The sequence below is a fragment of the Centruroides sculpturatus genome, unplaced genomic scaffold (genome assembly GCF_000671375.1).
Source record: "Centruroides sculpturatus isolate CEXI.00-Female unplaced genomic scaffold, Cexi_2.0 scaffold1595, whole genome shotgun sequence".
NCBI classification, from domain to species: domain Eukaryota; kingdom Metazoa; phylum Arthropoda; class Arachnida; order Scorpiones; family Buthidae; genus Centruroides; species Centruroides sculpturatus.
The window spans coordinates 18,254-40,673 of record NW_019385698.1 but is presented as its reverse complement, the minus strand read 5'-3'; the positions used below and the strand labels follow the sequence as shown (position 1 = coordinate 40,673).

At 26.4% G+C, this 22,420-nt stretch overlaps 1 protein-coding gene across 1 annotated transcript in view; it reads right to left on the bottom strand.

The window, feature by feature from the left end:
• The window catches only part of LOC111641299 (serine/threonine-protein kinase Sgk2-like), a gene marked incomplete at its 5' end in the record, with an annotated part of 34,249 nt that overhangs the window by 1,592 nt on the left and 10,237 nt on the right, over positions 1–22,420 (bottom strand). Inside the window, 7 exons of the mRNA XM_023387452.1 lie at positions 8,038–8,145; positions 9,301–9,396; positions 10,550–10,636; positions 11,704–11,740; positions 16,083–16,195; positions 16,678–16,845; positions 19,363–19,468. Coding sequence (XP_023243220.1) covers positions 8,038–8,145; positions 9,301–9,396; positions 10,550–10,636; positions 11,704–11,740; positions 16,083–16,195; positions 16,678–16,845; positions 19,363–19,468 — 715 coding nt within the window. The remainder of the gene's footprint in view (positions 1–8,037; positions 8,146–9,300; positions 9,397–10,549; positions 10,637–11,703; positions 11,741–16,082; positions 16,196–16,677; positions 16,846–19,362; positions 19,469–22,420) is intronic.

Sequence of the window (22,420 nt, the reverse complement as noted above, 5' to 3'; positions counted from 1 at the left end):
CTGATCAATTGATAATCTGAAAATCAAAACTGCTATTACCATTCAAATACTTAAGAACAAATTATTAACAGTATAACAGAACCTAAAAAAAGTTAAACCAGAAAGAGAGCATTAAAGAATTTACATGATTCTTCACCTAAAATATTTTCCAACCAAATAAAAATCAAGTCACAGTAGTGACTCCATATCAAGTGAAAAAGTCACTATATACCGTATACAGGAGTCAGAATTGCTGATTTTCAGTTGATTTTTCTGCATCTAAAGTAATTCTGAATATTTCATTCAAAAGATAATTGTTTTCATTCAGGATTTTCTATAATGGTTGCCAAAATATAAGCAATTGAAAAATGCAAAAATTACAATAAAGGCTATATTTTGTTGTTCTTTTCTTCATTTGGCACTTCAGATACTCCTAGAAAAAACTACTGGGTCAAGAAAACTCAAATTTTAAACTTAAGCCTTTCTTGTTATCAGTAAGGTGCTCACAAAACTTTCAGGTCAACAAGTCAAGTTCACAGGGTTTCCCATTGAGCTATTTCATTTTTAATGTTTAATTTTATACTTATAATGATTAAATTGCACTAAAACAAATGATTTTCATTCAAAATATTATTCAGAATAAAAAAAAAGCTCAGATTTCTGCAAATTAAAACTTTTCACAACAATTTTACTAAATGTATTGAAAACATTTGGTCTTTGGCTGTCCCAAGTGCCAACTTGGACAGCCAAATATGAAAACATCTACATCAAGATGTAAGATGTTGTCATCTTACATCTTGATGTAGTAACATAATCATAATCAAAATTCAGTTGATATCCAAACAAACAACTGAGAAGTAAAATAATTGCATCAAGTAAAAATTTATGACAAATTAGATGATGGCCAAATTTTTTTGTAACAGTCTTTCTTTGGTAAAGATAAGCTCGGTGCTTGGAAGCTTAAATCTTTACCAAAGTAAAACTCCTAAGAAAAAAAAAATTGACTATCATCTAACTTGTCATAAATTTTTTACTTGGTGTAATTATTTTACATCTCAGATGTTTTTGTTTGGATTGAAATATACAAAACTTATATTAAGCCATCAGTAATTTATGATGGAGAAATCTGGAATACAACCACCTTAGATGAAATAATCTTTTTTGAAAAAAATAAAAAAATAATTAGAAAAAGACCTTGCTCCATTAGAAATGTATTTATTTATTTTCAAGGTTACGGTAAAGTCTTATTAATAACAAAAGGCTTGAGATGACCTCCCCATTTAACAATAAAACAACCCTCAGTCGGTTACAAACTACAAATATTGCTTATAAAAATGCTTAAACAAGTAAAGGTGATGTACAACATAAGTTCTACATCTCTCACATTTGTAATAGCCCAGTACATAAAAGATCTCCAAGCTACATTCCATCAGTAATTTGGCAAACAGAAATTGTATTGCACCCTTCTTGTATGTATGGATATATCAACATCACAAGGTGAAATCAATCCATTAAATTTTTTATAAAAATAATTCTATCAAAATACTATATATAGGTGTCTAAATCAGGAAAAATTAAATGAGACTAGGCAGCAGATGCAGATTCTATGTAAGGAGATGACTTAGTTATTAAACAGAAAATATACCTTATTCAATGACCTGAGGCCCACACTAGAAAAGTATAATCAATTAAGGATGGAAAATTAATAAAAAAATATCACTTAGTACCAACTTTGATGATATATTTTGGCAATGTCTCTACACAATATTACATCTAATCACTGCAGTCTTAATTACTTTATCAATATGATTATTAAAAGTTAAACTCAGAAGTTTAAATATTAAAACAGGAGGTGGAGATGATAATATAAGGAATTTTATGAAAATTATATCTACTCTCTCTTAGTTAAGGAAATCAAATATTCAAGATTAAGATGGTTGAGAACATTGAGAAAATAAGTTAAGAAAGATAATCATAGAGCTAAACAAGTCTTATGTTTTAAGGCTTGTTTAGCTCTATGATTATCTTTCTTAACTTATTTTCAAGCATTCTTCCTGACAAAAGATTAACAAAATGTATCCAACAAAGATGAAAAGGCAATGTAAAGAAAGATATAAATGTATTAAACATTACAGACTGTATGGAAGGCTAAAGGACAAGAAGAAATAAAGTCAAGTTATGCTTCTTGTTTAGCCTTTATTGTAAAGTGGCTGCCAAGGATCTTGAAAATCCATTAAAAAATTAGAATTTTATAATTATCTGTTTCTAATCTAAAAAATAACTGTATATTCTTAGAAGGCTTTATTATTATTTTATACTACTGTCTTTTTTCTTGTCAAGTTTGTACATCTTTGATTATCTATTATTTTATCTATCTAATAAATAATTTGTTTATATATACTAATAATACACATTTATATTAAAAAAAAAGCAAACTGTTACTTATTGGAAACATTATTTCTAAAACAGAAAGATTGTATTATTTTATTTCATTTGACATTAACAGCCCCAGATAAGCTCTAATCTTTTATTTCACTTAATAAATAGGTTTCTTCATTCACAAACAACATTATAACTATTACACATTTATGCAATTAATATGATTAGTCTACCAAAAATTCTACAAAATTTTAATATTTGAATCTTATAAAAAAAAATTCTGAAATTCAAATATTCTGATTTGGAATTTTATCTTCTTTCTTATCTATATTCTTTTAATCAACTTTTAACAATTTAAAACAAAAATGTTTTTCCTTCATAATATATTTGTTATTCTGAATTTAAAAAAATTATTTGATTTTAATTAATACATAGGCAAAGAAAAATAGTTCCACCTTCAATAAGGACATATGGTATGTTAGAAAATTATAAGATATGTTTAAACTGTTATAATCTATTTGAAATTTCTGATATTTTTTGCAAGAAATTTGAAAATATAAAAAATAAAAACATCACACAATGTCATATGACAATGTTTGGTTTTTTTGTTTTTATTTTGAAGTTCTTATTCTTTTCTATTTTATTCAACTTTGTACTTTGTAAATTTTGTTGTATAAAATAGCTTTGTTGCTTAGCTAGTGATGGAATGATACACATTCAAGATCCATCACATCAGTTCAATTCTTAACCTAAGAAATACCACAGTTGCAAAATAGAAATTTTTAAATTATTTGTAAGTAATCATCAACCTACATAAAACTGATAATTTATATAATCTTGTAATAAACTGTAAAGTATAATACAGTGGAACCCCGGTTAACGAACTTAATCCATTCCGTGACTCCGTTCGTTAACTGAATTGTTCGTTAACCGAAGCAATTTTTCCCATAGAAATTAATGCAAATGCAAGTAATCTGTTCTAGTCTCCGAAATTTTTGTCATTTTATTTGTAATATACAGTAATTTTCTTTGATGAAAATGTAGGAATGATAGAATGTAGTATCTATCATTACAGCAACAAACATGTAAACTTTGTTTAATAAAATAGCACTGTACATACCTTCGTTTGTTGTAGTTGGTGGCAGAAAAGTGGAGATATACGAACCTTAATGCTTAGAAGGGGAATCCCCTCCAAAAAAATAACGGGTAGCACTTCATCGGAAGATTCTTCGAGTCGAAGTCTCTTTTGGTAAAAAAAACCCACCAGTGGCTAAGTGGTCTTCGTACCTTGAACACGGTGATTCATTCGTGAGTTCGCACTTCGCTCAGATGGGCTGGCCAAGTGGAGTTTTCTGGGATTTCTCCACGTCTGTAATGCCTAAATAGGGGCTAGTTTCCCTTAAAAACACCTCCCAAAAGGCATTCCCCCTAGTCAGATCGCCCAAGTGTTGCATTGCCATAACTTAACAAAGAAAAAACTGTTTCTGTAAGGAACAAGAAATTGATTTAAAGTTGATTGTCTTACTCTTTTAAGCAAAATCTTTCTCAAATGCGATAGCGCATTGTCGTTTTCTATTGCCACTATGACTTTTTTCTTTCTTTGATGCCATATTGATTAAATATATAAATCACAAAACTGAAAAAAGAAGTATAGCACAAACACTCGGAAAAGCAATGCTTAATTCACGCATGCCTAACACCAACTAAAATTTGACACAAAATACCGTTACGTTCGTTATCCGAATTTTGTTCGTTATCTGAGACAAAACTTTGCAAAATAAAAGTTTGTTAATCGATTTGGTCGTTAACCAGGACGTTTGATAACCGGGGTTCCACTGTATATTATATCAAAGATTTAATACTGTAACTTTGACAATCATAACTCATAATTAATCATAATCCAAATTCTTATGAACTAGAATCTTGATCAAAATAAATAAAATATATACAAATTTAACTAAATATGCACACACTATATTTATCTCCATGCTTTAAATATTTCATAATTCAAAAAAGTTACTACTACTACTACTACTACTACTACTACTACTACTTAAAAGAAATATAAAATTTTTAAAAAATTTAAAAAAACAAAAAAATACAAAGATAAATTTCTTTAATGTGCATTACTAAATGAAACATTGTTTATTAAAACTAAACTTTTTATATATAAAAATATATATAAATAAATAACTATGATGATGATAAATTATTCTGAAAATATTAATTATACATTACTTACAGAGCTGGATGCTATAAGCAAAATCATAAAATATAGTATTACATTATTTTTAAAGAGATTTGATTTTCAAAATGAAAATACAGAAACTGAAAATTATTTTAATATTAATACAATATGTACAGTACTTATAAATTCTAATTTATAAATAATTTTTATTATCAGTAATTACAACAAAAAATTTATCACTGAAAATTCACACACATATAAATCAATTGATCTGATCAATTTATTTATAGATCTTTACATTATTCAATATCTTATTTTCATAATTTTGTAATATAGCAAATAAGGAATTAATATTGAACAGTTTAATTTATATCAAATGCAATCTTAATTGCTTAACTGCAACTACATAAATTTATAATTAATGATAAAATTTAATTATGTTAAAAATTAACATTTAACATTTAATTTATTACTGAAAAAATTATAGTAAGTTTTCTATGCTAAATGAAGGAAATAATAAAATTGTATAACTAAATATATGACAAAAATAAAGAAATTGTTTTCAACAAAGAACACATCATCTTTCTAATGCAAGGTAGTGATAAAATTTCTCTATTCAATTATCTCAAAAACTAGTAGTGTAACCAATATAAACTTTTTTTTTTGCATATACTAAGTCAAACATGCATCAAACAATAATGCTATCATCTCTGTCCAACAATAGGAGAAACTACCTCTACCTCTATTTTCATTAGGAGCAAAGATAGTTTGCCTCCCTTGGATTAGGCTATAGTAAATTACTCATTTTATCATTCTTTACAAATTTATGACTGACCTATTTCTATTAGAAATAGAGATAGCTTCTGCAATCTAAGAAGCAATAACAAACCTTTTTCTGAAGGTTGGCCAAAACTAAATTTGAAATTGAGTAATTCCAACTTGCAGGACAAATATTTCATTAAGTGGGAAATCTGCTGTTATTTATTTAATGATAATTATCATAAGGTCCCTAAAATGGTCTTTAAGACTTATGGTAGCTTTAGGACTTGCTTTCCTATTATATATACAAAATTTTAAAATATATCAAATATTTTTTTTATAATTTATAAAAATTAATACTTTCTAAACTTTCAATGCAGATACCTTAAAATCATTGCACAGATAAAGGGTTTGCTATCACTAACCTAAAAGGAGGGGTAGATGATAGCATCATCATGTGGTCGTACACCATATTTTTATATATAAATATATTTGTATATTTCATTTCCCATTCTTTCTCTGACCTTTGTTCTCTTGTACTCTCCCTTCTGGAAACTTCTCTCTGTGGGTGGCAACTACTGGTTTGAAAGACAAAAGGAGCGGGTTAGCCTGGAGGCACTAAAAGGAAGATAAAGGGGTCACTTTTGGCAGAGACGTCGAGCTGAGAGGACTTTTTCGTGGAAAGAGTCAAGTCGATCTCGCATCACCAAGAACAGAGCAAAAGTGAGTAGGTCTAAGAGCAGATACGAGAGAAGAATCATCGAAGTACTCTAATGTGAAAACCCCTCCGGAAGCTTACTGGGAAACCTGAAGTAAAAAGGAAAAGTTCGAACTCTATGATCATCGGACTTCGTGTCGTCCAGCAGAGAGATCTACGTTGCAACTTCGATCATAAAGTTACTAGCTAGGTTGGGTACCCATTCACATTCAGTTCTATCCTATCAAATACTCCTTCTATCCTTCCCTATAGAATAAGTAGTTCCTAGATAATTAGTTGTAAGATAGTCGTGCTTAATTTTGTAATGCCGCATATTTTTGTAAAGCCGTTCCTTTGTCACGAGAATTCAGGTTAACATTCCTGTTCAAGTTCATAATCTAGACATTTTGTTCAAGGAGTTGTCGGAATCCAAACAAAAACCTGTAAACTTATTGAATACTGGTGAAAAATTAAAGAATTTCCTTTGTCTTATCGTATCTCTTTGTGAGACTCATTTTTCACCATGTGCATATACCACAATCATTTACTGCATGCTCAGTATTGCATGCTAATCATTGGCAAAAGAATCACAATGCTTGTACTTTCAATTTCAAAGTAGCTGTTGCCATTCTATATAGTAAGATATGATCTGAGAAACTGAAATGCAAATTTTACATTCCATGATATGTAATTTCTAATTAGAACCAATATGATTTCTGTAACAATGCTGAATTTCACCCATTTTCCCATACTAGTTTGTAAATTTGTGTATATTATTCTATGTATAATATTACATAGAATAAATAAATTAAAAATTAAAAATTTATCAGACATGACTGTGATTTTACAAATTCTTTAATAAAATAACACTAATCATAATACAGTATTTTAATACATAAAAAAGAAAAATTACACTAATGAGTGAATGACAGAATTTGCAATAATTTTTATAGATAATTTTTAAAATTTGCTTAGACTTGTTTAGATTCACAAACTATGAAATTTTAAATCTTCATAATTATACAGTCATATTTCCTTTTAATCATTTCTTTAAACTAAAGAAGCACATATAATTTATAGATTTTTTTAAGCAATTTATCAACAATATTTATTTCTTAAATACAAACTTTCACCAATGCATTTGAATTTAAAATCACAGAAAATAAAATCAATTGATAATTGTATCATTTGATATTTCATGTAAATGAACTTCAAATCAGATAATCATGATATATTCTATTGCACTAATTCCAAGGTTTAAGAATTTGTAAAAAAAAAAAAAAAGGAAAAAAAGGTAAATTGTTATACTGATAAACAAAAACATGATCTTATCAGCCATAATAATGTGCTATAACTAATTTTATATTTATAAGCATATCATCTAAATTTTAGTATTTTTATCTACAAAATCATTAATAATTAATATCTATTATTTCTGAAATCTCTGTAATTATTTCTTTCTTTTCTATTCAATGATTCCTGTCTAATAGCAAATGTTCTTCAATTTGAAACATTTTAAAATTATCACTTATATTTTATAATTTTCATTTTGTATTTAATATTTTTTAACAAATATTTTTTCTATTATTAATTCAATTAGATACTTTATTATTGAAGATCTATCAACAAATAAAATATTTAATATTAATTATCTTACAGGGATTTGGAGTATTTTCTTAATTTCTGTACCAAAATTTTGGTTTACAAATTAAGAAAGAAGTAAGAAAATAAAATATTTAAATTATCTGATTAATATTTAGATAGATTTAACATTTTGTAGACTTAATCTATCTACTGAGATTTATTTTTTATTAATATATGTCACCGTATGAGATCATATATTGATATTTAGGAAACCATCCTACATTCTATTGATTGGATATTTATTTCTAAAAGATTTTTTCTATCATCATGTAAGAATGATTTTATTATATAGGCTAATGATTTAATTTGTTTTCTTTATTCTTTTATATGTAATTAATAATAAATAATTTGTATGGAACATAGTCATTAATATGTTTTATAATATTCTTACCCCTTCAAGTATGCTTCTAGCTGAAGGAGATGAATTAGATCTTAATCGCAATGGTTTGTGGAGAATATTGTTATACATTTCCATAGTATCTTTGCAGTAAAAAGGAGGCTGGAAAAAAATTGATCTTATTAACTATTATTAATATTTTTGAATGTTATAAAATTCAAACTTTAATCTTTCACTCAAAATTTTTAATAATTTTAATATTATACAGAACATAAAAATATCTGTAATTTTTATTAATAAAAAGAAATATTAGAATAAAATTATAATAATGATCAATAACATGATGATCAGAATGATATTTAATTTATTAGATCTGTAAATTTTTAATACTTTTAAATCTTTAATATTTTCTATAAAGGTATCGAAAATTACATTTTCCTGAATTAACAAAATTTGTTATACTTATTTATTTGAATATAAGACGACCTTGCATATAGGATAAGGTATGACTTTAAAGATCACAATAAAGAAAATTAGGTTTAGTAATAAAATTCTAATTTTATTTCCTGTAATCACAAGTAAAATATCTAATGAATGTAAATGCACACATTGTCCTGCAAAAATTACTGGCATTTTAAACTTTAACGAAAAATCTTGTAAAATCGACCAAATAATTTGTTCGTGTAAAGCTGGTCAATTGGGAACCTTTTTTTTTCGCTAATTTTTAACAGTAGAATCCACTCTCTGTCGATTACACTTATGAGTTTCTCTGAATTCTGATTTCCGAATAATCATCTGTTTTCATGAGGGAATGGATTACATCTTATATCAGGCTACTGTGTGATTTTGGAATTTCAATCTGAAATTCAATTCATAAGCTTTGTTTCTCCTATTGCTATTCATCTTTACTTCCAATAATACACAAGAATGATTCAAACGACCCAGATAAAATACTTATGTTTTTAAATACCAGAGGGTAAGAATTTGGTAAAAAAAATGTCAATACACAGTTCACAAAAATTATTTGCAAAAACGCAAAGAATATTTCACTCACGTATATAAGATGATCTAGGAATTTGAAACTTTGATAAATGAATAAAAACCTCATCTTATTTCTGAGTAAAATATTTAAGTAACTCATTATTAAAAAAAATTTACAATGTTATATTAAAACTTAAAATTTTAAACAAATAAACAAATTTAAATATTAATTTATTTGTTTAAAATAGACACATAATATAAACAGTAAATTTAAAAATTGTACTATTGTATTGAAATGAATTAAATAAATGAATATTAAAAATAATGACTACTTACTAAACCATAGAGCATTTCATATAAAACTGCACCCAAACACCACCAATCAACAGCTTTGTCATAAGCTTCCTTTCTAAGTACTTCTGGAGCTAAATACTAAATACAAATTTGTATAAAATATTTTATCATAAATTACAAACTAAAATTAATTTACAAAAATATTTTTTAAACTGGTTTCAAAGACATAATTCAATTATTTTTACAGAGTTACAATGATTATAAAAGTCTAATTCAGTTAGGTTTAAAAATGTCTTTAAACTTCATTATATAAAAAAAAAACATAATTTTTTAGTTCTAAATCTTATTTTTCTATAATTTGTTAACTAAATTATGTTCATGTTGTTTTATATAATAATTCATTTTTATAAATTCATAATTCATAAAAGGAATTCATTTTTCAGTCCATAATACAGAAAAATGCATAGTTATTGCATTACTATGCATTAACTATGCATAATAATAACTATGCATTTTAATAACTATTTGCATCACTCTAAAAAAACCCTTAAAATCTACCTCAATTATGATCAAAACAATTGTTTTGATTATGGGTCATGACACATTCAGACCCTTTAGGCTTTAGGCTCTGGACGCTGTACACATTGTAGTTCTGCCACTGGATAACATGGCCATTATCTTCAAGTTAAAAGTTTCAAGATTGAATTTTTGAATTTTATTTCATAATGATGGTTTCAAAAATAATAGCTGAACAAGTTAGCAATGAAATTCAGCTTTACCAATAATGCTTTTATTTTCAATAAGACTAGATTAAAAAGTTTTTCAATAATTAATACAATGTAAAATTGTAAAATTAGACATATTGTTATGCTTCATTAAAATTTAAATATTCTCTAAGTTTATTTTTAAGAATCTATTTTAATGCATTTTAAAATTAAAATAAACTAACTTAAGACAATAAAGCTATTACAAGCAAATAATTCTACAGTCTCTGAAAAGATTTATTATATCAAAAAAACCATAAATATTGTTTAGATTGTATACCATCATTGGTATAAAGCATATGTATAATTTAGTTGTGTTTTACTGAACTGCATACCAGTTAGGATTGTGCTTTCAATGGCACTTTGAAAGTGTGGGGTATATGGTGATGCATGTATACAAAGATTTATTTCTATTCTAGCAATTGTTTTTGCAAAATAACTTATTTATCCACAGAAAATTATAGTAATTTTCTTTTAATTTAAAAAATTAATTTTATACTTACTATTTTTAAAAAATTTTAATTTACCTCAGGAGTTCCACAGAAAGTTGAAGTTGTGTCTCTTCCAACAAGCCCTTCTTTACATAATCCAAAATCAGTTAAAACAATGTGACCCTAAAATAAAAGTACTAATTAAAGCTTTCAATTATAATGTGGCTATGTGCCATAATTGTATAGTCATAGTTTATTTTTGAATATGATATTTCCTTTGTCTTCATGTCTTTCCTTCTGAACTTTTTCCCTGACTCGTGTTTAACAGCGTAACAGTAGGTGATCCATTAGTAACAATTGGAAGGTGTGTGACCCTCAAGCATAACAGTGACCATGTATTCATTCTTTGGTGTAGAACGGGACAGGAAAGGACACGTGAAGAGAGCTCTCTAGCGTTTTTTTTTTTGGAACTGCGTGGAGACAAAATGGAATTTGAGGGAAAAAAGGAAAACAAGGATAGTGAAAACTCTGAGGGGTGTTTTCATTCATTCCAGTATGTATAGCTTAACAAAATTCCTGGGAAAGTGGTTTATATTTGCCGTGAACAGAGTTCATCCAACTTCCAAATATCACTGTGAAAAAACGCTGAAATCATTGGGTACCCAATTTTTCTCTCTCATCTTTACTTTTCATCTTTTTTCTTGTTTTAAATCTATATTTCATCTTAAGTAGATCATAATTAGCCATAAATTTAGATATAAGATATATAATTGTATTTTCTATTGGTAGACTAGTAATTCAAGTAAGGAAGAATTGTCGCAATATATAACTTATGTTTGTTAAATTTTAGTTACTATAATAGTGTAATCAGTTCAGGGATAGAGATTGAAACTGGCATCTGATAAAGATTTCCTGTATTCTGTACGCGAATTAAAGACTTTTATATTATAAAAGTTGAGTTTCTTTATCTACGGTATTCGCACACTTCACAATAAATTGAGTAAATTGTTACAAGAAAATTAAATAAACTATTGTGTATTTCAATGATATAATCTGATTAACTGTAAAACTTTGATTTTTCCAATTTGTTAAAATTTTGATATAAAACAAACTATTACAGAAATTATATTAATAAATAACTAAAATGCTATGAATATTTGTAACTGTTAAAATTAATATAATCATTATATTAAAAAGTTTTAATTTTAGTAATAAAATTACATTGTAGTTAAAAATGAAAAATATCTTACTTGATAATCTAATAAGATATTTTCTGGCTTTAAATCTCTAGAAATAATAATAAAAAATATATATAAAACCATACTTTAAATTAAGTAATCAAATATCTGAAGAAATATACATACATAATGCTACATTATCCTTTTTTCAGATGTCAGTTAATAAACAGAACAAAAATTTAATATTAATTTAAATATATTTTTTTAAATTTTTATGAATTAAAATGATTACATCACTTATTTTTAAGAATTATTACACTTCCACAACTATCTGAACTAAGAAATAAACAGCTTTTATTTTGTAAACCAATGAAAACTTTGTACAATGTAAACGTTTGTAAATTATATTTCTTATTTCTTTAATATTTAGAAATAATAAATAATGTCAATTATATATTATAAGAACAATATAATTACTTCATGCATATAAAAATACCAATATTTTAAACCAATAATTTTTTATATCATCTTTAAAGTACTTATGGAATACATCAGTGATGGTATAATAAATGAGTTTTATATTATTAGTTTCTTATAAATATAATGTAATTTTCAAAAACTATGAGTCAAATAAAATAGAAAGTTTAGTTGAACTACAGTAAACTCAGTTAAGAAGTTTTTCAAGGGACCAATTTAAAAAAACTTCTGAAACAGAAATGAAAATAAGATAGCTTTTCTTTCAATAGTCCATATTTATTTCACAATGTCCTGCTACATTACAGTGGATTAGGCTTTTATAATACTTATTTAGATGTTTGTTTAATGTAACCTGCTTTGTCTGTTTTGTTATGTAAAAAACTGTGTTTTATGATCCCAAAAACAAAACCACAGATCTACAGTACAAATACCATACTAAAATTTTTATTGAAAATTTACAGTATCAACCACAAGTTGGTAGCACTTTTCAGAATTTTCTGTTTATTGCATTGTTGCCAGATAACCATGTAAGAAAATCATAAAATTTGTATTAAAAATAGCCCAAAGTCACACACAAAATTTTGTGCATTTTCTAATGTAATTTTCTTTTCTTTTTCCATGTGCAATTAAATGTACAAAATTTTTGATAGGATGAAGTTAAAAAGTCCTTAAGCAATCCATTTTTCAGTTGTAAAAATTTCAGTCTACTTAAGGAGGAAATTTTCTTAAATGGGAACATTTTATACCAAAAAATTCACATATCTCTTAAAGGGAAAAATTGGGACTTTTGAAATAAAACTAATATTGCAAAACTTCTAATGTGAAAACTTCTTAACTGAGTTCTACTGTATTAAAATTTTAAAATAGTAATGATAAGTAAATTTAAAAAACTTTTATATACTAGATGATTATAATAAAAGTATCCTTATTCAATGCTGTCTAGAGATATATTTAGCAACAAAATTTAGTACAGTCAGTGGTGTATTGCTAAAATAAAAAAAATACTACCATAGAATGCTTCTTTCCAACTCACAAGCACATATTTCATTAAACAGATAAATGGTTATATTATTATCATTAAATTGTTTTATTATTAAGGTGAATTGTGAAGGCCTATCAAAACAGTTGCAGTTAATGGAGACAGGTTTGAGAGGTTTCTTTACAGTACTGCTAAATGGAAGTTTTTACAGATGTAGAATGTGATAAAGTGATTTTTGTTTAGATATTTGTTTGTGATCTGAAAAAATTGTTTGTTTGTTTGTTTGATCTCTCTAAATGAATAAAATGTTAAAATGCTAAATTATTTAATACTTAAAGAATTACCATTCTCATTGCTGCTATTGGCGATATTTCAATAAGTTTAAATTGTATAATAATACAATTACAGGTAATTAAAATATAAGAAAATTATCTTTATAATTAAACATATTTTTATTTTAAAATTCTTTTTGATCAAATTAAGTTTGTGTAAATATATTTAATAAATGAATTTAGATATTGTATATAACTCATATTAATATAATTTTTCTAAACATAAATTTCATACTTTGATAATACAATGGTTATAAAGCTGCAAGCCTTTTTTTCATATTTATATTGTCATTTTAAATAAAAAGTTTAGGAAAGTTAAACAAAACAAGCATTACAAAACAAAAAGAAAATTTTTGTAGCTCAGGAATTAGTTTATTAATAACTGCCACTGGTGTCAACTGAGTATAACGCACAAAACCCAACATAATAATAACACAAAATTACAAATTCAATATAATATCAATTTTTCAATTGAAATGAGAGGTTTTTCTATTATAAAAAAAAGCATTAAACATTATAAAATCTTAGAAATAGCTTTGAAAACCAAAAATAAACTAATTTACACAATTTTACAAAGTCATAAATTACATATCTATTTGAAAAAATTAAAAAACACCCTGAATATCATGACCGAAAACGTTTGAAGTAATAAACTTCGACTGCAAGATAAGATGTAGTAGTAAGTTTTGTTTGTTCTGAATATCAAGTCATTAAAAGACAATTGGCTATTTGTTTTTATTTTTTAATGTAAAATTTAAATTGAATATTGCATAATATAAGATTTTCTGAATGTAAATAAGGAAAGAAATTTGTTTAATATGTAAAAAAAACTTTAACCCTTACAAGTTTTGAATTAATAAATCTTCAAAAAAGCTTGCATTTCAATTAAAAAACAGATAAGAGTATAAATCAAATATATCAGTCTTAAAGCAAGTTTCTACACATTCTTCTTTTCAACATCTGAAATTATTAGTAAATAATAAAAATAATTCACAGTTAACGAAAGTATTTTCTTAACAAAAGTATTTTCTTAACTGTAAGCTGTTTCTTGTTACTGATAATATATGATGTTAAAAAGAGCATACTACAGTAATTATTGGATAATGAATTTGGGTATCAAAATTTCAGCCTAGTTTTGAAAAATCAGCTCAGTATCATTAAAATTAGTAAAAATCATTTTATAATCTATGATACTTTCAAATAACTGAATTCAAAATTATTATTATCAATTTCTTATCAATATTCATTAATCAAATACTGTATACAAAATTCCATAAAAATTTGATGGATGGAAGAGTTTTGCTAATTTCCTGAGATTAATAGTTCAAAGCCATCATAAAAAATTTTGATACTGAACAAAACTGGGCAATAACATACAGATAAAAACTCCTTAAAATTCTCCTAAGAAGAACTCCTAAGCAGGTCAAATTTAAAACCACAGTGCTCAAACATATAGACTTTAAGGAAGAAAAGCATATTTCACAAGCATGGCAACTATTTGAAAGCTATTTGATAAATCATTATAAAAAGCATTACATCTATATTTCCATTTTCAAACATCAAAGCCAGTGGCATTCCATTTCTGCACAGTTGTAACCTGAAACTGGTTTTACAGTTAGACATAAACTGAAAGTGATTGTTGTTTCTGAACTTCCATCAGTCTGCTGGGAGAATTTAAAGGTTTGAGTTTTTACAGTCGACCCCCCTATAATTACGGTCCTTATAATTACGATTCCTATAAAACTACGAAAAAATTGCTACCGGTATCCGTAAAAAATAGTAAAAGTTCCCTATAAACACCTCAAACGTCATCGGGCAGCCGAACTACTTTCCCGCCGTCCGTAGCGCCATGCTACGGAGAGATTTCTATCGTCTGGACAGTATTATATAAATTATATATAAATTAGGTACTGTACATATAATTATATATTAATTATATATAAATTAGGTACTGTATATATAATTATATATTAACTTATTGTAACTTTGTTATAATTAAATATATAATTTCCGCCGTCTAGCGTGGCGCCACGCTACGGAGATTTTTACGCTAACTATCGTCTGTCAGTATGTAAATTAGGTACCGTAAGTCTAATACAGTACTGTAATTTTATACATTTCTTGTGAAAGAAACATTTCTTATTCAACGGCGATTAAAATTATTTATATTAATGATGTCTCCGAAGTTCTACGAAGTTTTCACAGAAAAATAAGTTGTTAGAAATCGGCCGCTCTTTGCTGAGCTGTTCCGCGACGAAAACAATGTTGAGCAATGGCAATGTCGAATGGTGACACTCGGTAAGTAATCCTACAATTTTTTGTTTATAGCGTAGTTTATACGGATTATTCCCAAAAAATATATACGTATTTTGGAAATGTTGAGTCGGATTAGTCTAGAATCGATTAATTTTATGGAAGAAAATCTTTCAAACAGCCGTAGTCCGTAAACTTGACACGTGTCGGGTTGTGATTGGAAGGATTCGTAAGAAATCGGATTCCTAGAGAATGGAACGTATCTCTATCTTATAGGGGGGTCGACTGTATTTTCAAATCCATCAATTTTTTTAAAATATTTTTTAGTAATTGACAACAATATTGTTTTACTTCAAACAATTTCTTTCTACTAAATTAATTTTGAAAATAATAATAGTAGTAATAATTACCTATATATAATATTTTCTGAATGTAAATATCCTAATGCACTGGCCATTTCTGCTGCGTAAAATCTTGCTCTTGGTTCAGGAAAAGAACGTTCTTTTTGAAGATGAAAAAATAACTGTAATTTTACATTAATTTAAATTGAATTCTCAAACAAAATTAAATTTTAAAATGAGTTTTTTTTTATATTGCAAAAAAGTTACTTGAAGATATCAAATAAATTTTTATTTTTTAATGATTTCAATAATGATATTTTATTTTTGTCATTATTTTGTCAAGTTTGAAATAAAATAAATAAATAAATAATTAAAGTAAGCAAGAATAAAATAAAAAATACTAATATAAATTTTAGTACATTAATTTGAATCAATTACACAAAATTTTAATTTTTGTCTGACCATATTATTTAAAATAATTTGCTTGCAATGTAAATATTTCATAAATTAATAATGGAATTGGAATTTATGAAATTAAATTAGAAAGGCTTATAAATAATATATGTAATAAAATATCATGAAAAAGTCCACAAAGCAATTAAATTAATGTGTTTTCATTATACAGTTATAATAGAGAAATTATTTTATTATATATCTTTCTTACCTCACCACCATTAGCATAATCTAAAACAAAATATAGTTTGTCAGGTGTTTGAAAAGAATATTGAAGTCCAACAAGAAAGGGATGATGAAGATTTTTTAACAACACATTTCGCTCACTCATAACATGATTTTTTTCATTTCGCTTCAAGATCATTTTCTTTTGCAAAACCTATAAATAGAATTTAAATTTACTTCAATTTTCAGTGAAATCAGGAAATTTAATAAATATACAAAAAATTAAATCTATGTAATGTAATAACAATAAGTAAAAATCAATGTCATTTGCAATATAAGTTTTGAAAACATGGAGAAGTGCCTTCATGTTAGTTGCATTCAATGGCATAACTAGAAATTTTAGTCCCTTAAGCAAAATATGATAAAAATCCTCCACATTTGGCTTCAGGCTGCTCCAGTCGCATATACCTGAAAACTATATGTGACCAATATGTAAATAATCAAGATTCACCAATGGTGATCCATATTAGAAATACTTTACATAAGAGCGACTGAGAGACTTTAGATTCAAAATGCATTTTGTAGAGAGAAAAAAGTGCCTTATATTTTCTTTTTGATCAGAGGATCCAGTACTTCATAAAACCAATGAACCAGCAAAAGAAAAGAACTACTCACTTTGAGAGGTGAACGTTTTTGTCCATTTTTAAAAGGACATCCTCAGATTGGTATTCTAAAATTTGAATCATACATTTTTGGAATGGATCATAAACTTTACGTAGTAATCAAAGATTGGAGGATAGTTGATAGATGCTGATTGGTGGAATGTTTGTACATAGTAACCTGTGTTAAATGTGCTTGTGTTGAGTTTATATATATTTTCCACAAGTTTGGGATTGCACTATCCTCCAGATACCTGGAGTTAATGGAGATCTACAGAGTGGCTCAAAAGTCAAAAGCCATCAACAATAAAGAGAATAGTGTAATCCCAAACCTGTTAAAAAATATACCATATTTACTTGCATATAAGACAATTTCACATATAGGACAAGGTGTGACTTTAAAGATCAAAATAAAGAAAATTAGACATATTAATACAATTCTTATTTTATTTCATTTAATCACAAATAAAACATTATCAAATGCACGTAAATGCACACATTGTCCCACAAAAACTACTGGCAATTTATACTTTAAGGAAAAATCTTGTAAAATCAACAACATAATTTGTTCATGAAAACCATTTTTGCCAATTCTTAACAGTCAAATCCACTCTCTGTTGAATCCATACTTATGAGTTTCTCTGAATTCTGATTTCTGAATAATCGTCTGTTTTCACATGGAAATGAATTAAAACATATATTGGGCTCCCGTGTGATTTTGGAATTTCAATTTGAAATTCAATTCAAAAGCTTTGGTTTTCCTATTGCTTTACTCCTGACAATATACAACAATGATTCAAATTACCCAAATAAAATAATTTTGTTTTTAAACACCAGAGGGTGAGCATCTGGTAAAAAATGCAAATATGTGGTGCTCAAGAATCATTGCAAAAATGCGAATAATCTTTCACTCATGCGTATAGAACAACCTAGGTTTTCTATACGCATACAATAAAACATGAAAATTTACTTACTGAGTTGATAGCATGGAACAAATTATTTTACTATATTTCACATTAATACAGTGAATTTATAAGTTTATGTCACCAATCATGAAACCAATTACAATGCATCATTAAGGTATTACAGTAAAACCTCAATTTAACAGACAAAATTTCCAGTCCCTATATGAGAAAATAATACTCTGTTCATTTTAAAATTATTTTTGTATATGAAACTAACAGGTTATTTTTTAAATCCAAGAGTCACTGCTTTTAATTTCATACCACAATATATTGTCATATATTGTGGTATATATAACAATATATCAAGTGTCTTGATATATTATTATCAAAGACAAATAAATAAGAAAAAACTTTGTGTTTTTGTCAAATTTAAATTTTGTACTTCTATTTAAGAACATTATTTGTTTAGTTAAATACAGTTAAAGTATATTTTCCAAAAAGTGTTTATTTATTTCAGTTTAGATCATATACTTGTTTATTAGTCTTAGAACTACAGTGAATACATAAGCCAATAATATATACAGAACACTTTCCTGTGAAATTAAACTTCTCACAGAAACCTCATTTTAATTACATAAACATATCTATAAAAAAACCAGATAAATTAACTAATTTGCCAATTTTTTAACACATACATTCAGAAAATCTACTTTATTATATAATGGATTTTCAGTTTTAATAGAGGCACTCTCACCTGAATTAGCCTGTTAAATCAAGGTTTTATTGTATAAAATTTAACTGTAAAATCTGAAATTTTAATTTTCTGAAATTTTTGGGTATTTTTGAAAATTTCAAAAACAAAGTTAAATTTTTAAAAATTGTTATATTTCATTCTTTTTGGAATTGAAACTATGAATAATATTAAATTATAAGCAAAAGTCTATTTTCCAAAAAGTATAGAAATTTTTAAATCTACAATTTTGGGATTTTTGAAGCTCTTCTATATATTTTGTATTATAATTTGTTTTCTGACATTTTTGTTTATCCCTTAATAGTTAATAAGGAATAATTATAGGAAAAAAATGCATTTATATTAATGTTATATAATGACTAACATTTACTTATTTATTTTTGCATTATTAAAATAATTTTCTATATTATACTCACTTTCACTGCATAAACATTTCCTTCTGTTTTATGTTTAGCTAAAAGAACTTTGCCAAAACTTCCTTTTCCAACTACTTTTAAAAATTCAAAGTCACTTGGTTTAGCACTAAATTTAAAAAAAAAATGTAAACTATTAATAAAAATACATATTGTTAACCAAAGTAGATAGATATCAAATGATAACTGTAAAAGAATATTTAATAAATTATTATATTAGTAAAAAGTAATTTTAATTTATATTACTAAATGAAAAATTACTATTAAAATCTTTATCTTTATTATATTTAATGATGAACTGTGATGGACTAGCATGGCCTTGAGTGAACCAACTGTTAGAGTTTCTTTAAATTTGAGAGTTTATTGTTAGCATTCTTAAAAAGAATCTTATCAGTATAAATTTTTTTTCTTATATATGTAATGTTTGTTCTTTCTGAAGCCCTGTGATGACCATGAAAAATATACATCAACTGACAAACGTTTCAATGAACACTAAGCAACAGCATATGATTAAGCAAAGTATTTTATTTCGTGGAATATGTACAAGTTATTTTCAAATTCCAACTCAATGATAAAATAATTAAACAGGGCTGCAATATATATTTAAGGGCAGACTATGACAAAACATGCACCAATCACAACATAAAATTATAAAATGATATCTGGAAAGACCATAACTAACACTCACACTAACTTATACTAAGGAAAGAAGGAAGATGATAGGGAGAGTAATAAAATAGAAAAATAGGATATAGGAAAGAATGAAATACCCAGGGTTTTATGGAACTTCAATTTTTGGTGGGAGGCCATGTAGAACTCTCTCTGAAAGATGGCTTGTTGTCATCTTCCCTAGGTTGTCCTTTCTACCTAGTCATTACACCTTTTATCATGACTATGATAAAGTTCTTCTCAGACTAGCATTGTTCCTCCAGTCTAGTTGCTCTTAACGACACAGAGTACCATCTTCCACATCTGTCCACCTTGAAGTCTGGTCCAAAGAATGTGTTACTCTCTCTCCCTCGTGCCCTCAAATCTTATTTCTTTCTTTGTTTTCTATAGTTCCAAGAATCAGTCCTTACTACCCAAGGGGAAAGAGTTAGAAAGGAAAGCTCTAGAAGCAAGAAGGAACAAAAAACAAAGGGGAATACTCTAAAACTATACTTAAATTTATATATACATAATGGCATACTGCCACAGTCCCAACAAGCAGCCTCTTATGAAAACTAACAATACTATGAACTCTTACATCAGGTTTAGTCATAGTAATTGGCCTATATTTGCATAATAGCAATAGGTGATTTAATATTGCATGTGATACAGTAATAAAGCATGTTGTAGTTATTGTGAATAAATCTGGAGATAATGGGAAAAATTGTTAATCAAGAAATCAATATGAAAAAATGACACCACCACTATTTTAAATATGTTGGTCAAAAACATGGAACTTGGAAGAAATTTAGTTACATTATAAAATATGATAAAAGTACTAATGATTTTAGAGACTTGATATGTTGTCATCAAAAATTAAAAATCTTTATCTTTATTTATATTTAATTACTGAAATATAAAGCTACATATGAAATATAAATTTACCATGTATTTTTTTAAATCTTTATTACAGTGTATTTAAGTACATGTACACATGAAAAATTTCAAAATAACAAAAATATTTAATAGAATAAAATAATAAATTGTTCATAAAAATATACGAAATACAGTGAATGATTTCAAACAGATAAGTTAACGTTTTAAGAAAAATATTGACTATAATTGAGTGGATGTTTCTGGCCAAGGGCACGAGTGTGTCCCCAGTCTGTGCTGTAATAACCATTGATGGGTATTTCTTAACTTATATCAATATATGCTAGAAGAGAAGATATTGACTATAAATTTTAATACTAGATTCAATTTTTATTTACAAATGTTAGCTAGATTATTTTGCAGAATATTAGAACAATTCAGAAAGCTCAGTATGGTTATCCAAATGCTTAAGATTGTATGCATATTATATAATTTTCAAATTCTTTTTATTCATTTTAAGTACTACCCCCAAAGCAAAACTCAACCTAACAACTCCTGCTTAATATGCAAGTTGCACTGCTAGTTTTGCTACCAGACTACCAGTCTAGAAGCAAAGCTCTGGTACCAAAGATCAGATGGAGGTCCATGTGCATAACAGGCAATGCAACTTATATGGTATGCAGGAGTTGTAGGTTCAAGTCCTGTTCCCAGCCAATTCTTTTCTTCCAAAGTATTCTAAATTAAAATTAGAAATTAATTAATTTATAATTTGTTGCTTACACAGACGCAATGTAGTGACAATTTTCAAACATGGTTTCATTAGAATAAAAAACTAATAATAATAATAATTTATAATTATTAAATTTGTCATGAGATGGCAACTTAACTGTTTGCTTCTGGCTAAACTGCATTATTTTGGATTATTAATTAGCCTTAATTGAGCATGATAAAAATTCAGCAAATTATTTGGTTTTATTAATGTATCAGGTTATATTTGTCATTTTATCGTTTATTAGTATTGCACATTTAATTATTTTTATTCCTCATTGTAGACTGCATTTCTTAATAACTAAACACACTCAAGAAAACCTTTTAACTATGCAGCTGTATTTATTAAATTCTAATGTTTTTGGTCATATTTAATGACCTTTATCAAGAATAAATGGAAAAAATGTTAGAATTTAATAAATACGACTGCATAGTTAAAAGGTTTTCTTGAGTGTGTTTAGTTATTTTTATTCCATTAATAAAAAGGAAATGAAATTGTAAGATAAAGAAATTTTAGCATTAAGCAGTCACTTAAAACTTTATATGTGCCAAAAAATATAAGAAGTTTAGTCTCAGTATTCTGTTTTTCAATTTCACTTATTTCAAGTACTGTGAACTGCTAAGAAAAAAGTGAAACAAAAAAATCAATATTTTAATGCTTGAGATGGTAATCTTCTAAACTCCATACTGATGTGTCATGCTTTTTACAGCCATTCTGGAGGTGCAGAATATAGGATAATATGAATTATATAAAGATTTTATTTCTGTTCTA